Source organism: Solanum pennellii, chromosome 4 (genome assembly GCF_001406875.1).
Source record: "Solanum pennellii chromosome 4, SPENNV200".
Lineage (NCBI taxonomy): Eukaryota > Viridiplantae > Streptophyta > Magnoliopsida > Solanales > Solanaceae > Solanum > Solanum pennellii.
The window spans coordinates 33,865,943-33,888,889 of record NC_028640.1 but is presented as its reverse complement, the minus strand read 5'-3'; the positions used below and the strand labels follow the sequence as shown (position 1 = coordinate 33,888,889).

The 22,947-nt window shown below is 36.8% G+C and overlaps 1 protein-coding gene across 6 annotated transcripts in view; it reads right to left on the bottom strand.

Moving 5' to 3' along the window:
- Window positions 1-22,543, bottom strand: part of LOC107018338 (ribose-phosphate pyrophosphokinase 4-like) — a 35,786-nt gene extending 13,243 nt beyond the window's left edge. Inside the window, exons 1-8 of one of the 6 annotated variants that reach the window (XR_003577937.1) lie at window positions 22,116-22,543; window positions 20,790-21,105; window positions 20,570-20,665; window positions 15,950-16,018; window positions 13,593-13,721; window positions 3,982-4,644; window positions 3,785-3,903; window positions 3,163-3,689 (exon numbers count right to left, since the gene is read on the bottom strand). Coding sequence is in view for 4 of the 6 variants with exons in the window: in XM_015218800.2 (XP_015074286.1) it covers window positions 5,779-5,781; window positions 13,593-13,721; window positions 15,950-16,018; window positions 20,570-20,665; window positions 20,790-21,105; window positions 22,116-22,468 (966 nt within the window). In the remaining 2 variants the exon portion in view is untranslated. Of the gene's footprint in view, window positions 1-3,162; window positions 3,690-3,784; window positions 3,904-3,981; window positions 4,645-4,696; window positions 5,782-13,592; window positions 13,722-15,949; window positions 16,019-20,569; window positions 20,666-20,757; window positions 21,106-22,115 lie in introns of those variants that run through there. The other 5 variants (XR_003577938.1, XM_027916550.1, XM_015218800.2 and 2 more) reach the window with 5 other exon arrangements.
- Window positions 22,544-22,947: the final 404 nt, after the last annotated feature.

Genomic DNA, 22,947 nt, shown 5'->3' with positions numbered 1-22,947 from the left:
GTTTGGAGGACTATCAGAAGCTTTTGGCCGACTCTAGAAGTTAATACAAAAGTTAAAGTTGGGAGGGGGATAAGGTTTTATTCTGTAAAGAAGACTGGTTTGGTCAAGGATCTCTTCAAAGTTTGTTTCCTGGACTTTATTCTATCAGTATGCATCCGGATAGCAAAATCAGTGAGATGTGGTCTCAACAAGGGTGGAAATTGGTATTTAGAAGGTTGTTAAATACTGGGAGATAGAAGGGGTAATTGAACTACCGAATATGATTAAAGGCTTTCCAGGCACATATTTGGAAACACGGTCTATATGGGGACAACACCCAAATGGAAGATTCTCTGTCAACAGATTGTACAAATGGGGTCTATCAGTAACTGTAGGAAGAAAACCAGGGCCATGGAGTGCTGTTTGGAAGAGTGTGGCTCCCGCTAAAGTGAAGTGTTTTGTCTGGATGGCAGCTAGGAGAGCCTGTTTGACGCATGAAGCATTAAAAAAAAGGGGCATCAACATAGCCTCTATGTAACACCCCGTAGCCAAAACAAACCAAAAATTAGTTTTTCAGAAAAATTTGCAGGTGCTACCAACGGTGGCATCGACAGACCGTAGCCTGAACAACGGTCAGTCCTGCACAAACGTCGATGGGATCAGAAACTTCCAAAAATTCAGCCGGGAAAAAATTGGCTAAGTCTTGATCGACGGACGGACCGACGGTCCATAGGCTATACGACGGTCCGTAGTCCGTGACAGTCGATCGAGACCCCCATTCACCCACACTCTGACAAGAGCTACGGATGACCAGCACGGTCCGTAGGTGGACCTACGGTCCGTAGATCTGACCGTAGGTGGAAAATTTGCAGACAGTTAAGGGGAAATGCAGTTGGGTCAACTTCAAATGGTCATAACTATTAGTCACTCCGTTTAAACCCTAAGTTACGTCGTTTTGACCCTAAATCATCATATTTTAGTCAGTTTAAGCCTAGAAACATAATTAGAACATATCTAAGTCAAATTATTAAATCAGAAGTTAGAAAACTAGAAGCAAGAAAAGAGAAAAAGCTCAAAAAAAACTAGTTCAAGAACGAAACAAGTGTCCAGCAGTTCCATCCACAAAACTTAAGTATTTTTCCGTGGATTTCATCATCATGTATGTGGGATTTCACTAGTGGGTTCCTTTCACCCATTGGGTCCCTAGTTTTCAGTCAGATTCTTAATTTTCTGATCATGATTAAACCTAGGGTTTCTAGAACTTTGATAGAACTTCATGATTTAGTTAAATATATGTTCCAAATCAAATTATTATGTTATTACTCAGATTATCGCATGAATTTCAGAACCCTACTATGTATTTCATTAAGTTCTTGAATTATACATGCTAGGTCAGATATTTCAGACACTTCAGGTATACATGCCTCAGTTATCTATGCATAATTACCAGATTAATTGTTGCATTCTCAGTTTGCATGTCCAATTTCGAGCTATCAATTATTTACAGAAACTCAGACATAACCAGTTAATTTACAAAGTTCTTTGGGAATACCATAATATCGAGTTGGACTAGGGTTTAGCGTACCCAATAGTCGCAGAACTACTAGCCAAGTAGGTTGTAAGTCTCCTCTGTGGGAAATCAGTTTAGTGATCACGACAACATGTCTTTATACCTTTGGCAGGGTATATTGGGTCCTTCGATGGGACGTATACATCGGATTCCACATTAGCTCATGTGGTTTTATTATCGGTTATTAGTAGCTCCCATAGATCAGTCAGACTCTCTGCATTGACCATTATCAGTATACTCAGTATTCAGTTTCAGCATGTTATAAATTAGTCATTGCATTCAGTTAGTTCAGAAATTCAGTATATCATGTGTCAGATTATTATTCTTGCTTTTATGCTTGTTCAGTTATGTTTTGTTTCAGTTTTACTCTATCCTACATGCTCAGTACCTTTCAAGTACTGACGCATACATGCGCTACATCTTCTCGTGATGTAGGTTCAGGTTCTCAGCATCCAGATCACGCATAGATCGATTTTCCGATCTCCAGTTAAGTAGATTCAGTGGTGAGTCCTCATTCTCCGAGGACAACAATTATGAGTTTCATTTCAGTCTTTAGTCACTTTAGTTTCAGTTTTTGCTAGATTTAGCTGGGGCTTGTCCCAGTATTTCTAGTCCAATTTAGAAGCTTATTTCAGACATAGTTAGATTCAACTTTGTATTGAGTTAATATTTCCTTTGTATTAAACTCATTGTTTCAAATATCTCAGTAATAAAATATGGGTATTCCCCATCTTTTCAGATTTAATTATGATTTAGCTTCCGCATCAGCTTATTATCTTTAGTATGCTCATGATCATGCCAGCAGGGTTAGCCTTGATCACTTGTGGTTCTAAGTTCCATGTCCCCGTCTCGGGGGTAGCTCGGGGCGTGACAAAACATGGTATCAGAGCACTAGATTTATGTGTCCGAGGATGTCTGAAAAGCCGCACTAAGTAGTCTTTTTCATGGGTTTGAAGTGCACCACATCTAATGAGAGGGAGGCTATGAAGTTTTCTAGGAAAAACTTCACCTTCTTGTTACTCTTATCGTGCGTAAGATATGATCTAATTCCATTCTAACTCGACGTTGAGTGCTTAAGATCATGCTTTCTTGTAGAGCTTAGGCATGGAATGCTAATGCACGCTATGCTTACGCAGTTCCTCGAATACCAAATTAGGAAGTTCAAATGCCGAGTTTCAGAACGCCAATTCAGCTTTTGGCTCAAAGTATGAGAACATGGAACAATCAGAAGGTTATAGTTCCTACTAATATGACTGATTAGTGGCAGCCAGAGTTTGTGATTTTGTTAGGATGAATCCGCATAAGTTTTTAGGGTCGCAAGTTGGTAAGGACCCACAGAAATTCATTGATGAGGTCAAATACATATTTGGTGTGATGTCAGTAACTGGTAGTGATAGGTGAGATTAGCATCCTACCAACTCAAGGATGTGACTCACATATGGTTCACTCGGTGGAAAGACAACAGACATGACTTTGTCTTTTGTAACTCTTTACCAGTGTTTTGGGAAGCGAGAAGCGGAAAAAAGCGACAAGGGGTTGCTTCATAGAAGCGTGAAGCGAAGCGGGCGCTTTTTTAAAAAAAACGACATTTAGTATAAAAATAAACAAAAATATTAAATAACCAAATAGAGGTAATATAGTCTTAGATTGAAAGAAATTACATAGTCAATGATACTCATAAGTCATAACATATAAAGCAAAAAATCAAAAACATAATTAAATCACAAAGATTCAAACTCCTATTCTTCAACAAGATCCTCAAACTCTTCAAGTGCCATAACCAAGGGTTCTACTTGGTCATCATCTTCTTCATTATCAGAAGGCTCATCAACAAGGTTTCGACTTGAAGTAGAACCTCCAACTTCTCTTTCCTTGCCCCTTACTGTACTCCCCCTAAAACTATAAATATTCTCCTCAATACCACTTGCCACAGAAACATCACCATAAGTGAGACTTTCTCCTTCGTACACTTCTTCATCTTGGTGATCTTGTGGTGCTCTAGTTAACCATTCATTTGCCTCATCAATACTATCCAACAAAATTGGATCAATGGTATTACGAGCCTTGTAACGACGCGCCAATGTTCTATTAGATGATTGAGGCGTGTCAACTCCAGCCTATTTCTCTTTTTACTATGAATCTGCACATAGTAGAAAGTAATTTATAGGAGGACTTGGGATGATTAAGATATCAATTAAATTAGTAATAATGTATTAATGTAATGTAGTTTCTCACATGTTCATACACGCTCCAATTTCTCTCACAACCGGATGCGCTACAAGTTAAACTCTGTACTCTTATAGCATATTGTTGCAAGTTTGGGACATTATGACCATATTGCATCCATCATTCAACTGTAGAAGAGTTATTTTAAAAGATGTGTAATAACTTAAAAGTTGAAGTTGTAAACAATTAAAAGATGAAATTCTCACCTGGTGATCTCAAGGTTCTAGCTCTAATGGCTGATTCAATTCTAAGTAGGCCATCTGCTTTCATGTACACACCAAGATCCTCCCCTATTTTGTCTTGCAAAGTTTTATCTGGGATCATCCTCTCAACACATTTATGATATCCCTGTCACACTTCTTCAGTTAAAGTTTTCATGTCATTATTTTTATAATAGAGCACTAGGTTCAAAATGTGTCCCGCTGCATGCTAAGGCTGATGAAGTTGATTTGTCCACCTTGCAACAATGATTTCAAAAACACTTTGGTGTATCCTAATTGAATGCCTTTTCAATACTTTCTTTGGCCCTATCCATGGCTTCATAAATGTAACCCGTTGGTGGTTTTTTCTCCCCATCTACCATACGAAGTACATGAATTAAAGGACCACCAACTCTGAGTGCTTGAACAACATCATTCCAAAAAAATGGACTAATGATATGTCTCGCAACTTCTTTACCAAGAGGTTCCTTTGAATAAATACTCTCATTCCATTCAGTTGACATAAACAAATTTCTCAAATTTTTTCTTTTGATTATAAAAACTATACAAAGTCAAAAAAGTTGTTGCGAATCTTGTCTTGCCAAATTTTACCAAATTTCTTTGCCCTTTGATTGATATAAGCATGTATCCTAACAGCCTTGCCAAAAACTGTCAAAAAAATGATAGTTAAAATGTAAAGAAATCTAACATGAAGTTTAAAAAGCAAATTAAATATCAAGACTCAAGTTCACTTGTAGAATACCGGGCTTGTTTGAAAATATCACCAAACATCAAGTTAATACAGTGAGCAGCACAAGGAGTCCAGAAAATATGTGGGAACTTTTCCCTTTAACATGTTACCTGCTTTTTTGTTCTCACTTGCACTATCAGTCACAACTTGCACCACATTTTCCTGCCCTACCTTCATGATAGTCTTCTCGGACAAATTAAACATCTTATTAGAGTCGGTAGAAGAGTTACTAGCATCATAAGATTCAAGAAATACACTCCCTCTTGGAGAATTCACCAAAACATTAATGACCATTTTTCCATTCCTTGTTGTCCATTTATCCATCATAATGGAACAACCATACGTTTCCCATTAAACCTTATGTTCTTCTACTATCTTGTTTGTCCTCTCCACCTCCTTTTTTAGAAAAGGAACTCTTACCTCATGATAGGTGGGAGGCTTCATTCCAGGGCCATATTGGCCGACTGTCTCAATGAATTCACCAAAACTATCTGTGTAGTTAACACAATTGAAAGGAAGTCCTACATCATACATCCACCTAGCAAAAGCAGATACAACACGATCCATCAAAATCTTTCTAGAAGATTAAGTCAAAAGGTTCAACTTTTCTCTTTTCGTTTGATTTTTGTGAGAAATAGAGATTAAAAGGACCCTTGACGGTGCTATTGATGGAAGACCCACTCCCACTACTGAAGGCATCCTTTGTTGCTTTGAGGGAGGCCTCATTGGCATTGGCATATTCACTTCAAATTCATCATCATCCATTTCATCATCATCAACAAGATTAACCATGGATGCTTCATGGTTTATCTGAGTTTTAAACTCATTTTTCTTCAACATATATTCTTTGATCTCTTCCCTCACTTTATTCAGGACTTCCGGACATACTTTTACATCTCTATAGCCACCCATGAGATGCCTTTTGTGATGAAAGATTCCGTCATTGTATGTCACATCACAAAAGATACATTTGACTTTTGTGTTACCCATAGGAGTTCCATATGCCCAAGCCGGATCCCTCTTTTGTGACATCTTGAATGAGAAATACAAGTTCACTAAATACAACAAACAAAAAGGAAGTGTCAAAAAATATTAAAAAAAAGTTGCTAGCATATATACTGATCACAAAATATAAACGAAAAAAACAAAAGAATTGAAAAAAAAAAACAGAGGAGGCAGCAGTCAGTAATCAGAAACTAAGCAGATTGCAGTAGATGAAGAAAAGAAGAGAAGAAGAAGAAAAAACTAGAGTAGTCGAAACTCAGAGAGAAGAAGAGATGAAGCACAGGCGAAGATTGTATATTTAAGGAGAAAAGAAACTCACAGAGATGAACTAATAAACATTGGCTAAAAAAGAAATGAACAAAAGGTTACCTACAGTCGCGGTCGAGGTTGAAGAGAGAGGCAGCCTCAATCGCGATCGTGAGGAGAGAAAGAAGGGAAAGAAGAGTCGTGAGGAGAGAAAGAAGGTTATACTGTATATTTCAGATTATTTTTTTAAAAAAAACCTAATTTTTTTTATAAAAAACTAATTTTTTATAAAAAAAAAAAAACTAATTGTCGCTTTTTTATAAAAAGCGCGTTTTATTGCGTTTTTGCCTTAGGGTCGCTTCTCGCTTCTTCATCTGAAGCGAGAGCTTTTTTCAGATGCCTCGCCTCAAGATAAAGAAACGCACAAGGGCCGCCTCGCTTTGAAGCGCGCTTTAAGCACGCTTTTCACAACAGTGCTCTTTACATAATAGTCCAATTCAATGTCAATCCAAAAACTCTCTCAGTACCTTTCTCAGTCTCTACTCGAGTCGGTGACCAAATAATAGCTTAGACGGGTATATAGAAAATTGCCCCGTCGCAGTCTCTCAGAAAGTCACCTCAGCAGATTTAGTAGAGTTAGAAATGGTAGACTACGATGTCATTCTAAGCATGGATTGGTTACACTCACGTTATACCTTAGTTGAATGCAGAATTAGGATTGTTTGTTTTCAGTTTCCAAACGAACCAATCTTAGAATGGAAGGGTAGTAGCTTAACGCTTATGGGTCGATTTTTCTTACCTTAAGGCCAGAAAGATGATATCTAAGGGTTATCTCTATCATCTAGTTCGGGTTAAGGATTTTAGCCTTGAAACCCCAATTCTTAAGTCAGTTTCAGTAGTATGTGAATTTCCAGAAGTATTTTCAGAAGATCTTCCCGAAGTCCCTCCCGAAAGGGCAATCAACTTTGGAATTGATCTTTTTCCAGATATCCAGCCTACTTCTATTCCTCCTTACAAATGACTCCAGCAGAGCTTAAGGAATTGAAAGAGCAGTTGAAAGACCTTCTAAATAAGGGTTTCATCAGACCTAGTATTTCACCATGGGGTGCACCAGTATTGTTCGTAAAGAAGAAAGATGGTTCTCTCAGAATGTGCATTGACTATAGACAGTTGAACAAGACAATCAAGAATAAATATCCCATCTGCAGAATTGATGACTAGTTTGACCAACTTCAGGGTGCTAGTCATTTCTCAAAGATAGACCTCAGATCGGGTTATCATCATCTAAGAGTCAGAGATAGTGACATTCAGAAAACAGCCTTCAGAACACGGTATGGTCATTATGAATTAGTAGTTATGTCATTTGGACTAACCAATGCTGCTGCAGCTTTCATGGATTTGATGAACAGAGTGTTCAAACAGTACTTGGACTTGTTCGTTATCGTCTTTATTGATGATATCCTCATTTACTCTAGAAGTGAGGAAGAACATGCATGTCATTTGAGAGTTGTTCTGCAGACTCTCAAGGATCGCCAGTTATTCTCTAAGTTCAGCAAATATGAGTTTTGGTTGCAATCCGTTGTTTTCCTTGGTCACATTGTATCTAGCGAAGGGATCCGAGTAGATTCACAGAAGATAGAAGCAGTGAAAAAATGCCCCAGACCTACCTCTGCTATAGATATCAGAAGTTTCTTAGGTCTAGCAGGTTATTACAGAAAGTTTATGGAAGGATTTTCATCCATAGCACCATTGACTAGGTTGACTCAGAAGATGGTCATGTTTCAATGGTCAGATGATTGTGAGAAAAACTTTGCAGAATTGAAAACATGATTGACTACAGCTCCTGTCTTGTGTCTACCAGAGGGTTCAAATAGTTATGTGATCTATTGTGATGCATCCAGAGTTGGCCTAGGTTGTGTGTTGATGCAGCAATGTAAGGTGATAGTTTTATGCCTATAGACAACTTAAGGTTCATGAGAAGAACTATCCAACTCATAACCTCGAGCTTGTAACAATGGTGTTTGCACTTAATATTTTAGACACTACTTGTATGGTGTTTACGTAGATGTGTTCACTAACCATAAGAGCCTTCTGTATGTGTTCACCCAGAAAGAGTTGAATCTTCGCCAGAAAAGATGGCTTGAATTCCTTAAGGATTATAATATGAGTGTGCATTATCATTCGGGTAAGGCGAATGTAGTAGAAGATGCTCTTAGTAGATTATATATGGGTAGTGTAGCCCATGTTGAGGAAGAAAGGAAGGAGCTAGTGAAGGATGTTCACAGGCTTGCTCTCTTGGGAGTTCGCCTTATGAGCATATTAGATAGTGGTGTAATAGTTCAGAATGGGGAAGAATCTTCTTTGGTAGTGGAGGTTAAGGAAAAGCAACACAGTGACCCAATTTTGCTTGAACTTAAGAATGCAGTCCATAATCAGAGAGTGGAGGTTTTCTCTCAAGGGGGAGATGGTGTACTTCGCTACCAGGGTAGATTGTGTGTTCCTGATGTGGGCAAGTTGAGACAGCATATTCTTGCAGAAGACCATAACTCTCAGTACTCTATTCATCCAGGTTCCACTAAGATGTACCGCGATCTGCGGGAAGTCTATTGGTGGAATGACATGAAGAGGGGGATATAGCATACTTTGTGAGTAAGTGCCCCAAATACTAGAAAGTCAAGGTAGAACATCAAAAACAAGGGGGTATGACTCAAGAGATCGATATTCCTACTTGGAAGTGGGATGTGATCAATATGGACTTCATCACAGGATTACCGCGTACTCGCAGACAGAATGACTCCATTTGCGTGATAGTTGATAGATGACTAAGTCTTCTAGCTTCTTGGCGGTCAAGAATACATATTCGACAGAAGACTATGCAAGGATTTACATTAATGAGATTGTGAGGTTACATGGGGTTCCTTTGTCTATCATCTCATATAGAAGTCCTCAGTTTACCTCCCATTTCTGGAAGTCATTTCAGAAAGGTCTTGGTAATCAATTTAACCTTAGTACAACATTTCATCCACATACGGATGGGCAGGCAGAGCGTACAATTCAGACCATAGAGGATATTTTGAGAGCTTGTGTGATCAATTTCAAAGGTAGTTGGGTTATCACCTTCTTCTTGTTGAGTTTGCCTACATAATAGCTACCATTCCAGCATTCAGATGGCCCCTTATGAGGCTTTATATGGGCGTAGATGTAGATCTCCTGTTTGTTAGTTTGAAGTAGGTGAAACAACTTTAATAGGGCCAGATTCAGTCCTTTATGCTATGGAGAGAGTGAGACTCATTAGAGATAGACTTAAGACGGCCCAAAGTCATCATAAATCTTATGCAGATGTAAGAAGAAGGAAACTAGAGTTCCAAGTTGATGATTGGGTTTTTCTGAAGGTCTCACCTATGAAAGGGGTGATGAGATTTGGAAAGAAAGGGAAGCTCAGTCCTAGATACGTAGGCCCTTACAAGATCTTAAAAAGGGTTGGCAAGGTGACATATGAGTTAGAGTTTCCACCAGAATTAGCAGCAGTGCATCCGGTCTTCCACATTTCACTCTTGAAGGAGTGTATGGGTGACCAAGCCTCTATAGTGCCATTAGAGAGTGTGGCGGTGAAGGATAGTCTTTCTTATGAGGATGTACCAGTTGAGATTCTTGACCGTCAGGTTAGAAGATTGAGAAATAAAGAAGTTACTTCAGTCAAGGTTTTGTGGAGGAGTCAGTCCGTAGAGGGAGCTACTTGGGAAGCAAAAGCAGCCATGAAAGCCAAGTATCCTAGCCTCTTTCCTTCCGATTCCACTCCAGCTTTAGGTAATAGTTCCTCTTCAGTTTTATAGTAATTCATGCGTAAATTAAGTTTTAGAATCATGTTCCCTCAGTTTGTACTTGCATTTTCAGCGTAATTGCATGTACTCAGAACTCAATTTAGTCAGAAACTCAGTTCTCAGTGCTTAGTAGTGGGGTTTGCAGCTCTCTCTCTCTCTATTTCAGCTAGTTTAGTCTTCATTCGAGGACGAATGTTCCCAAGGGGGAGATAATGTAACACCCCGTAGCCAAAACAGACCAAAAATTCGTTTATCAGAAAAATCTGTAGGTGCTACCAACGGTGGCATCTACGGACCGTATTCTGAACCACGATCCGTCCTGCACAAACATCGATGGGATCAGAAACTTCCAAAAATTCAGCCGGGAAAAAATTGGCTAAGTATTCATCGATGGACGGACCGACGCTCCATATTTTAGACGACGGTCCGTAGTCCGTGACCGTCGATCGAGACCCCCATTCACCCACTCTCTGACAAGAGCTACGGATGACCAGCACGGTCCGTAGACCGTAGGTGGAAAATTTGCAGACAGCTAAGGGGAAATGCAGTTGGGTCAACTTCAAATGGTCTAAACTCTTAGCACAAGATGCATTAGATGTCTCATGACCTACCCACATATAGATAATTGAATTAGCCTTCCATAGTTACAAACCTTGCTAAAATCAGACCTTCGAGTAAAAAGTTATGCCCATTTTAGTAAAGGCTTGTCGAAAAGGCCCCAACGACGGACCCAACGACGGGGCGTCGGGCAAACAACGGACCGTCAGGCCTGGCCTTCGTTTGGTCAGACAGCAACCTTCCCAGGGGTCTTTTGGACCTTTCCCACTCCGTTTAAACCCTAAGTTACGTCGTTTTGACCCTAAATCATCATATTTTAGTTAGTTTAAGCCTAGAAACATAATTAAAACATATCTAAGTATAAAATCAAAAGTTAGAAAACTAGAAGCAAGAAAGGAGAAAAAATTCGGGAACCCTACTTCAAGAACGAAACAAGTGTCCAGCAGTTCCAGCCACAAAACTTAAGTATTTTTCCATGGATTTCATCACCAGATATGTGAGATTTCACTAGTGGGTTCCTTTCACCCATTGGGTCCCTAGTTTTCAGTCAGATTCTTGATTCTCTTATTATTATTAAACCTAGGGTTTCTACAACTTTGATAGAACTTCATGATTTAGTTAAATATATGTTCCAAATCAGATTATCATGTTATTACTCGGATTATCGCATGAATTTCAGAACCCTAGCTATGTATTTCTATAAGTTCTTGAATTACACATGCTAGATCAGATATTTCAGAATTCAGACACTTCAGATATACATGCCTCAGTTATAAATGCATAATTACCGGATTAATTATGGCATTCTCAGTTTGCATGTTCAGTTTCGAGCTATCAAGTATTTACAGAAACTCAGACATAATCAGTTAATTTACAAAATTCATTGGGAATAGCATAATACCGAGTTGGACTAGGGTTTAGCGTACCCAATAGTCGCAGAACTACTAGCCAAGTAGGTTGTAAGTCCCCTCTGTGGGCAATCAGTTTAGTGATCACCCGCCAGCATGCCTTTATACCTTTGGCAGGGTATATTGGGTCCTCTCGATGGGGCGTATACATCGGACTCCACATTTAGCTCATGTGGTTTTATTATCGGTTATTAGCACATATCAGTCAGACTCTCTCCATTGACCATTTATCAGTATACTCAATATTCAGTTTCAGCATGTTATAAATTGGTCATTGCATTCAGTTAGCTCAGAAATTCAGTATATGAGGGTCAGATTATTATACTTACTTTTATGCTTGTTCAATTATGTTTTATTTCAGCTTTACTCTATCCTACATGCTTAGTACCTTTCAACTAGTGACGCATACGTGCGCTACATCATCTCGTGATGTAAGTTCAGGGTCTCAGCATCCAGATCACGCATAGATCGATTTTCCTTTCTCCAGTTCAGCAGATTCAGTGGTGAGTCCTCATTCTCCGAGGACAACAATTATGAGTTTCATTTCAGTCTTTAGTCACTTTAGTTTCAGTTTTTGCTAGATTTAGCTGGGGCTTGTCCCAGTATTTCTAATCCAATTTAGAGGTTTATTTTAAACATAGTTAGATTCAGCTTAGTATTGAGTTAATATTTCCTTTGTATTAAACTCATTGTTTCAAATATCTCAGTTATAGAATATGGGTATTCCCCATCTTTTTAGATTTAATTATGATTTAGCTTCTGCATCAGCTTATTATCTTTAGTATGCTCATGATCATGCCAGCAAGGTTAGCTTGGGATCACCTGTGGTTCTAAGTTTCGTGTCCGCGTCTCGGGGGTAGCTCGGGGCGTGATACTCTAGATGGTTACTATGCAAAGAGGCACTGGCATTGCAAAGTAACAACACAAGTATGGGCTTTATTCCTCAATTTAGCTAGCCTAAACTGGTGTATGCCTGAACACACAGCAGATTTATTGAGTTGTTGGATCAGCAAGAGTCAAAAGAAGTGGTGGAGGACACCTGCTTGTATCTAGTGGAATATTTGGAAGGAAAGGAATGAGAGGATTTTTGATGGAAAAGAATGCTCAATGCAGAAGATTAAATGGGAAGAATTACTTCCTTAGGTTTTTGGTATAAAGAACAAAATATAGAAGAGGAAATCCAATGAGTTGATTTCGTAGGTTCTTTGTAAGTATTGGTGTTTCTTTTTTCTTCTTTTTTTCCTCTCTACTTTGTTAACACTTTCAGGAGATGGCCAGCATAGCCCTTAATGTTGAGGAATACAAGTTACCCGTTTCAAAAAAATACATATATAGTCAAAGCACCCAAGGTAAGTCCACTAAATCATGCAAGGGAATCAGGAAGAATTTCCAGGAGTTACGAAGGAGGCTTCAAGCTCATATTGATTATGGGTTGAGAAGGGGGATTAAACCCTGTATGATTGGATCTCCTGGTTTTCCTTGGTATCTCAGTGGTAGAGTGGTTGGCTATTACGCGGTTATGCGTAGATTTGATTGATTCTAAATTCCTGAATTCAAAAAAGGGAGGCTCACTTTGCCCGTTAAGACAAGTAACCTATTTCTTGACTTAATTTCTCTTGCATTTTATCACGTCGTATCGCCATCAATACATTGGTCTAGTCTGAGATAAAATCCTTTGTTCCATAATCCTAGGGCTAGTTGATAAACTATTCAAAAGCAAGTTTACCAGATTGGGTGTTAATCCCACATCCAAATCGTATCAGAACGATTGACATGATTTTGAAGGGTCCAAAACAATATAGTTATCAACTTCCTAAATGAGGCAAGCTTTTCACTTATCAGAGATTATGTGCAAAACGAAATATCATACATAATAGTTTCTTCACCAATTTCTGACAAGTAATTCAAATTAGTCACAATGGATATGAGTTGCAAGAGTACCAGAACTTCTATTTTGGAGTATTAGACTATATGGAAAGTTAACACTTTTCCTTTTCTTTTTCCAGGACAGACTAGGTCATCAATTTATAGCTAAATGAGCAAATAATACTAATGTGAGATAAGTAGATTTGTCCAGATGTAGACTGTAGAGTAGCAGACAACGCTACTAGGGGCCTGTTTGGTTATAAATTGCGTCAGTTTTTCACTCCAAACTTGAGAAAAAGTTTTTCATGTAAAAAATTTCCCTTACAAAACTTCCACATTTTTCAAATAAATACATGTCCAAACATAACTTCAACTTTCAAAAACCTTTTTTTCAACTGAACTTCAAATATCACTTCTTCTTTTATCAGATATCACTCAGTTTATGTCCAAATGCTTTCTCACCTGGCATTCTGTTAGGGTGCCACCTGATTGTACAAGATCATCCACTATCACAACATGACGTCCTGCAGGGTCTCCCTCCTTAATCCGTACAATTCGTTGATCACCTTCCCTAACTTTAGCACAGACAATCTGATAATCAATATAAGCCATGTCAATGAGCATCACTAACATGGTTCCAGATATAAAGCAAATTGAAAAACAAGATGTAGACTTTTAATGAAATGATAAAAAAAATTCAGCAGTTTGATTATTTAAGGACTTAATTGTAAGGAAATAGACTTAATTCAACAAACAAGAAGATGACGGTGTCTCCCAGATCTGCCAAGTCTAGAAAACAAACACCCAAAATAGCATGGTGTTGTCGTCACTATCAATACAGACATGCACACCTCATGTGATGACATCTTAAATTAAGAAATGAACAGTTGCAACAATCATGTTCAAATTCTTTTGACGGTTTTAGATTGTGGTGCTTTGTAATCAAGAGAAAGAAGGAAGTATACTTCGTAAGCTCGGGCACTTTCAGAAGTTCATAACTTAGCATGATCCACTTCTCTCTTCTCTAAATCCTCACCAAACATAAAGCATTAAGCAATCATGCCTTAATCTCAGGATCAATAGCATGGTGTTGTTGCCAAAATCAATACAGACATGCCGTAATCAACTTGCCTCTCTACCTCCCAAGGTAGGGGTATGGTCTCCTTACATACTACTTGGGCCGTCTCAACGCGATTGGGGGCCAAAAGCCAAACTTTATAAAGAGCCGTTGATTTTTTTTCTTTCTAGACATGTATAAATTGGATAACAATAACATACATAGTGTAATCGATATAATCCTACAAGTGAGGTTTGCAGATGATAGGATGTACATAGACCTTATGAAGTAAGAATGTAAACAATGCAAATTAAAAGTAATAAGAATAATAAAACCTGACCAAAAATTTGATAAGTTGACATAAATATATCAAAATAGTATTATGCCGAATTTAATAAGTACATTTAATGATATCAAAATAGTGTTGTGTTGCTTCAGTAAAATGATACTTGTTGCAATGTTTGAATTTGAAGAAGACAACAAAAAACAAATTTGATCTTTTTGAAATGTTGCAACAATAGATTTTGCATTATGCAGAAGATTTAATCGTTTGGGAGACTTCTAAATATTCAGTAATTAGGTTGGGTGAGGAATGCAAATTCTGAAAGCCCTATAGTTAAGTCGGTCCCCGTTGTAAATGAGTTTACGGAAGTGTATCCAGATGACTTACCCGGTATTCCTCCCTAAAGGGAAATAAAGTTCGGTATTGACCTTCTCCCAGATACGCAACCTATTTGTATTCCTCCTTATAGAATAGCTCCAGCAGAATTGGCATTGGTCATGAGTTTGAGTCGCCAAGGGAACAAATATGGGTTCATGTGGCATCAGAATATAAATGAGGGAATAAAATAGGTAGCCACGTACGAAAGGATACTACAATTACCTAAGACTATTTCATTCCTCAATTATTACAACGACCCCTACGTTATATTTTCTACCCAATATATTCTTTTCAAATTTAATAGTACATTAGAAAAATATCCATGTACTATTCAATTTGAAAAGAATCTTTTCAATAGAAAATATAATTTCTCTCTCTCTCTCTCTCTCTCTCTCTATATATATATATATATATATATATATATATATATATATACACACAAATATATGCATATGTATATGTACACACACACACACACAGATATATATATATATATATATGTCTGTGTGTGTGTGTATACATATACATATATTTGTGTATATATATATACATATATATATATATGGGAAAAATCGGGGCCCCAAGTCATTGCTTTAGTGGTCTAATGGTTGAGTTGACCCTGCACACTAACCTCCCTAGACCCCTCTTGTGGGATTACATTGGGTATGTTGTAGTTGTTGCATCTTCTATTTATTTTGCTTTGTGAGGGGAAAGTGAGGGACCATTTTATAATGTTAGTCACTATGCACTTATTTATGTGGTTTATGGACTCCAACTTTAGGCACAGGTACTCCAGCACATATTTAAAAGACAATACTCCTATTTTCAATTTGTCCAATACAATTTGAACTTATTTTAAGTAGTTTAGGGCTTCCAGTTTTGGACATTAGTACCCCATTGCAATATAATGGTCAATAGTGCTACTTGCAATCAGTAAATTACAAGTGCAGCAGGAAAAAACTTAAAATATGAGATCATGGAAAGGTAAATATTATTTGATCCCTCATTAGAATGTGTAAGCGCATAAAAGCATGAATGCAAATGTCTAATAATCATGCTGACGGAGTTTTTTAGAGCACCAAATTAGTTTTGAAGGAATACCATAGGAAAATGCTGAAGCTGCTTGTGAAAACGTTTCCATGCACCATCATCAGGAAAAGCTATAGATATCTACAGAGAGAGAAAATACATTTCAATTTTTTTGATGAAGAGAAACAATAGAGGTTAATTATCAGCACAAAAATTATTTCACTATTGACCACTTCCATTAGTTCATCCATATAACCAGTAAGTGAAAGCACAGCTTCCTCCAATGTCATAAGCACATCTGTTATGTGTGAGAAAAAGAATATTGTTGAATTGTTGTTGGTACATTATTACATTTGAGATCCTATTTATAGACACTAGAATACAATCATTTACCAAGTAGGATACTATTTACTATTCCTATTCCTATTTGTATTCCTATTCCTATTCTAAATAGGAATGTATACAGCTATTTCTATTCTAATAGCATTGTATAAACTTATTCATATTCTAACGCTCCCCCTCAACCTAGTGCACACAATTCATGTACCTAGCTTGTTACATATTTAATCAATACGAGTACCAATGAGTGCCTTGGTGAGATATTTGCAATTTGATCAGTCGACTTCACAAAATTGACAATCAATCTCAATGTGCTTGTCTTCTTATTAAATACTGGATTCGATGCATAATGTCGGTAAACACAGAGATAAAATTCTAGTGCTGAACTTCCCAAACCAAACTTTCAAAGACTACTTCAGACCATAGAGTAACTCAAATAATCGACGTAAAAGGCTACTAAATTCCCTCGAGCAACAAGGTGCTCAAAATCTAATATAATGTATGTGGATCATGTTGGAATCAATAGATGAGTCGATATTAAACAAGTCACCGAAAAACTGGTTGGAACATGCTCATATATCGGAGTATTAGATTTAATGGCTAAAAGTGATCATAATCAAAGAAATAAATTTATATAGGTAGAGTCGGAATGATATCACCTCCCAACTAGAGAATAGAAATTATATAAGATAGTTCAAATTGATGGAACGATCCCATTGAAAAAGAGAAATGATATGGGTAGGGTCGGAATGATGGCACAACCTTAATAAAAAGGAGAAATTATATAGGTAGGATTGGAATGATGGCACACCCTACGCAAATCAAATTTGAAAAGTCACTGAAAGACGAATGGAACTACGCAAATCAAATCTAAGGAGTCACTAAAAAGACACACGGTGCTATGCAACTCAGATATGAGAAAGTAGTTCGGAAAAACAACCCATGGTACTACGCAAATTAAAGAGAAAATTGTCAAATGAGACCTACCTATTACCGAATTTCCAACTATACACTTTTACTTTACGGGAGTCCTATTACCCCTAAATTATTTAAAATTGAAATTATTACCTCCCTAAATGCTTATGTAGCAAAGTAAGTGTATTTCACTCCCTTTGAGAGAGTGAAGATCAAATATAAATATTAAAACTTTATTTTTAATATTCCTTTCATTTTTATTTTTTTCTTTATTTGTTTTATCTCATCTCTTTTCTTCTTTTTCTTAAGAACTTATTACAGCATCCATGGTAGCCATCAAATTTCACCATCATGATCAGGAAACATCATCAATTACAATATCTATTAACATATTATAATTCTAGATAGAAATCTCTTACCTACTCTCCACACAATAAAAAATTGTTAAGTAAATTTTTTTTGACGACAAGGGAAACCCGCAGCCGCTACCCTTTTGGGTGCGCACAGGGTAAAACCCCGCTCCAATGCAATAACTCGCAAACCACATAGGAGAGGTAACCCGCACTAGGCAAGCCTGGTGCGACGAGCTCGACCCAGAACGCAAACCCCTTGCTTTCGCTGGCAAGGGATTTCGAATTTGAGACCTCCAACATGGAAGTCCCAAGCTTAAACCACTGGGCCACCCCGAAGGGTAATTATTAAGTAAATTACTTTACCCCCATTTTCAAAATCAACTATTAGCCATTAAAACACCATTGAAATATCATTTTGAAGCTATTGTAACAGTTTTTTTCAGTTAACAAAATTCATTCAAACAACTTAATAATGTTAGGGATCTTCTTAAAAAATTCTCAAAACATTCACTTCCAAAAAGATTTTGACCAATAATTTTTTTTAGGTCATTCCTTTTATTGAACCCTTGCTCTTGCAAGGTTTGTCATTCATCTAATTACCACCATAATTTTTTTCACTTCTCAAGCTTTCTGCTTGTGGCTTTATGGTAAGATGGAATTGAAGGATGGAAGAGGAAGAACAAGAAGAGGAAGTGAAAGAAATAAAAGGAAAAAGAAAAAAGAATTAAATAATCAGTTAAAAAGGACAAAAAGATTTAAAAAAAAAAAAGTTACACGTGTCAAACGCGTGGATTGCACTTATCAACACAAATGTGGTTGTGACTTTTTAGGGAGGTAATAATTTATTTTTTAAATCAGTCAGGGTAATAGAACCCTCGTAAAGTATAAGTGTGTAATTGAAAATCCGGTAATAGATTAGGGGCTCATTTCATCATTTTATCCAAATTAAATAAGAAAAAGTAGTCCGGAGAGATGCACGGTGCTACGCAAATAAGATATGAAAAAAAAAAAATTAGTCACCAAAAGGATGGCATGGTGCTACACAAATTAAATATGAAAAAGTAGTCACCATAATGATGGCACGGTGACCCAACTTTTGCTAACATAATTGTTGGCCAGCCGGGTGGCATATATGAGTAAAAGCCGCCCGCCGGCAGCGGAAGCTCTTTTATTTTGTACGGAGAACGTTAAAATATAGGAAAAGAATATTGTTGAATTGTTGTTGGTGTCTATGTTATTACATTGAGATCCTATTTATAGACACTAGAATATAATCTTTTACCAAGTAGGATACTATTTACTATTCCTATTCCTATTTGTATTCCTATTCCTTTTCTAAATAGGATTGTATAAACCTATTCCTATTCTAATAGGATTGTATAAACCTATTCATATTCTAACATTATGTGAACTAAGAGCTTTAGGACCAAGATCATTATATTTCTTTTTGCGTCTTCATGAAAAAGGAAAAGCCTCGCAAAGGAATTTGTTACATTAACATCATATGATGGACTCATACTTCAAAAAAATTCATGCTTGAATACTGAACTGTTGAATCATAACATGATATCTGATTGAGAGCTAACAGTTTGAGAAATCTGAACTGGAAACCGAAACTAGAACAGTTCTTAAGAAGCCTAAAAAACCAATAGGTGTGTCCCAAAGGCAATCAAGCTCAAATGACAATGGGAGAGCAAGGTTGAAATCCCAAAAAAGGAACAACAGTAGGTATCATTCCATATGTCCTAAGATTTGATGGACAAAGATACCAGTATCTACACTAGAAGGAGGTAGTAGCAGGTTTCCGGTGGATTAGTTGAGTTGTGGCCAAACCGGCCCATACACCATCATTATCAAAAAGGAAAATAAACAGTTTTAAGCTTGAGCCTTGAGGTAGCCAACTCTGCCAGATTAGATGCTTTGATTCTAGTAACAATCATCTTTATCAAAGAATGCCGAGTTAAATCTACCCAGATTACCCATCAGAGTTTGAACTGAAGGGATAGAAGCATTTAGCTTAATGAGATGAGAAGGATATTTGTTTCAATATCCTCATGATCCCTTCAGCTTTTATATGTTATAATATTCATCAACATGTTAGTTTATTGGAGTTCCTCAATAGCAGATTATGTAAAGAAAACATGTTAGTTTATTGGAGTTCCTCAATAGCAGATTATATAAAGAAAACAAAGAAATCAAAATGCAAAAATGTCAAACATAAGATTAATCGTTTATGTTCTGCTTCATACCAGGATAAAAAGAGAGGAGAATAAATTCAGTGTTGTCAGAAGTGAAAAACTCAAAAGAGCGCTCCAGGTCTATTCTAGCTTTAAGCGCAAAGCACAATTTCAGTGTGGGATTTCCGAAAAAATAGGTGTAATGAAGGAAATACATATATATTTATATAATTCAAGAAAAACATAACAAATTCATTCATAGTAGTTTCCTAACAACTAATGCACTGATTTGCCGATTATATTTGTTGTTTAGCACTGCTCAATCAATATCCTCATGATCCCTTCAGCTTTTATATGTTATAATTTTTTATCAACATGTTAGTTTATTGGAGTTCCTCAATAGCAGATTATGTAAAGAAAACAAGGAAATTAAAATGCAAAATAATGTTATTCCCACAACAGACGTCAAACATAAGATTAATTCATTTATGTTCTGCTTCATACCAGGATAAAAAGAGAGGAGAAGAAATTCAGTGTTGTCAGAAGTGAAAAACTCAAAAAGCGCTCCAGGTCTATTCTAGCTTTAAGCGCAAAGCACAATTTAAGTGTGGGATTTCCAAAAAAATAGGTGTAATGAAGGAAATATATATATTTATATAATTCAAGAAAAACATAACAAATTCATTCATAGTAGTTTCCTAACAACTAATGCACTGATTTGCCAATTATATTTGTTGTTTAGCACTGCTCAATCAAGATAGAATTCATAGCAATGAGTGTGCATGCTTTAGTTCTTTGACCACATTGAAGCATAACTTAAGCAAGTCGAAGAGCCTCCCTGGTCATTTCTAAGCTTCAGGGATTAAGTGCGCCTTCAATTAGCCTTTGAGAACACAGAAGAAACTTACATTGTCAGAGTCAGGGAGTTGTTGTAGCCTATTTAGAAGCAATGGGATCCCGCTCTCAAAGCATGGTAGTATATTGTCTCCGAAGTAGAATCTCTCCTGTAATCAGAGAAGTCATATAAACAAGTGTCATCAGCTTAACAACAGGATGACATATAAGCTAGAAGATGACCAGCACGAAAAAACATCACTTTTTTTGCGGAGACTCGAATTTGGTGTACACCTGCAATGCATGGATATCAAATATAACTAAACTAGTTGGTCCTCCTCGAGGAACTGGGGTGTTCGACAAAATCCTGGCAAGTGTAAAAGCTGTGGCAACATCACCTTCATCCTCCATACGCTCAGATGTGCCCGTCGGGAAAAATGGAAGGACAAGTGTGAATGAGGAAACAAAGAGCTTTGGCAATGCATAAATGACGGATAATTGCTCAAAAATTACTCCAGGAGAATTAAAAGAAGCAAGGAAAGCTACATGCTGTCCACGGATGCCATGAGCGTTAGATATGAATAAGTTGGGGAATCCATCTTCAAAAGTCCTGAATTTTATTTTGGGATAAGGTAAAGATCAGAAGTCCTGAATTATTGAATACCAAATCAACTTTGCAGAAAAAACTCTACAACAGACAGTACTTGAGCTACTGCTACTGAAATAGTTTGTCTCCCCAACAATGCAGCGATAGAGATCAGAAAATCCAATTAATTCTACCCTCATTTTGATCTGTATCCATATATCCAATAGAACTTTTAGTTCAAAACTATGTTGACAAGCATATTAGTAAATTGCTAAGACTGAAACTCTAATATCATAATAAGCAGGCAAAATTCCATTTATCAAAAACTATCCTCACAGACATAGTAATCAGGACAAATTTTGTACTTCCTTTGCCCCCATTTAATGTGACACTAAAATTGACGCAATTGTATACTTTGTATTTGTATAGCATGCATTGGAACAACAAATTAGCCAAACAGTTAAAAGTTCTGGTCAAGTATAGATCCCTTAATAAATGCTGGTGAGATACCCCACCCACCACCACTTTTTATTTGATAATTGTGGCGTCTGGGCCAGCTTACACGCATCTCAACTAATTCAACGAGATTGTTTCCCTTTATTTATTCTAGGTCTTCAAGTGTTAGTCTCTCCATCCTAAACACTTTCTATTGTGAAACATCACATATGATCAATGCCATTAAATTTTATATTTTGATATGGTGTTCTATTTATGAAACTTTCATACATGGATCATTTTTATTTCTCAGCAAACGAATTGCATATTCAATGTATCTTCCACAATCACTAATTAATTATACAAGTCCAAATGTATGCTAAACTCAGCACTCAATCAAAATTGAATGAAAAAAACATGATATTACTACAAAAATTTGCTAAATGAAACTATATTTTAAATTCTACAAATTTGTAACATTATATAAAATAAGAATGTCAGATATTTGATAGGAAGGACAAATAATTGATTTCCAACAATTTCAAGCCTAAACATACTAAATTAAATTCCAAAGGAAAGTAGTTAGGGGAAAATCATACCTCCAAGTGATGTTACGAAGCTCAATGGCGTCGGATTGGGAAGCGATTCTCTCCGCAAGGTCCTTCATTTCATTGCAATAGAATAAGCAAACTCTCTTAGAATTCTTCCCAGATGAACCTAAAACAGCAGCTGAAGTCATTGGAATGGAAGGAGGTTTTAGAATAATATGAATTGGATCAGTGCCCGAAACACAACCAACCGTCCACCTTTGACTATTCTCGAATTCACATCGAATGGAAAAATCCTTACGGTTGAAGGATTGGATGGGTGTATAATTACGCAATTTGTTTGAGGTATGGCAAGGAAGTGCAGCCAGACGCTGTGGCGGTGACGGCGGTGTTGTGGTTGACATGTGTGCCACTCTTTTGGATGTGTAATGAGTAAGATGAGAAAATTAAGCCAAAGGTGTCAAATAAGCTCGTTTATGTTTTTGGCGAAAGATTGATCAATAAACGGTCAAATTCTATTTAAAATGTAATTAACTAATTTTTAATACCTTTTAATTTTTTATAAAATATAAAAAAATATATTTTTATAATTCAAATCAAATCATTTAAAAAGAAAAAAAATTTCATCTTCCCTCCTCTCTTTTTTCTCTTCTTTTCTTCATCTTCTTCTTTAGAAATTTAGAAATCCGTCGTTACTCTTCCTCTGCAGTCGTTACTCTTCCTCTCCAACCTCCATTACTCTCTCATCTTTCTGATTTATAATCGTGTTTGACTAGAAATGGATAAGTTATTTTTTGAAATACTTTATAATTTTTGAAGTATTTTTCTTGGATTAATGAACAACAAAATGTTTTGTAGGTGTAAAAACTGAATAATCGACATA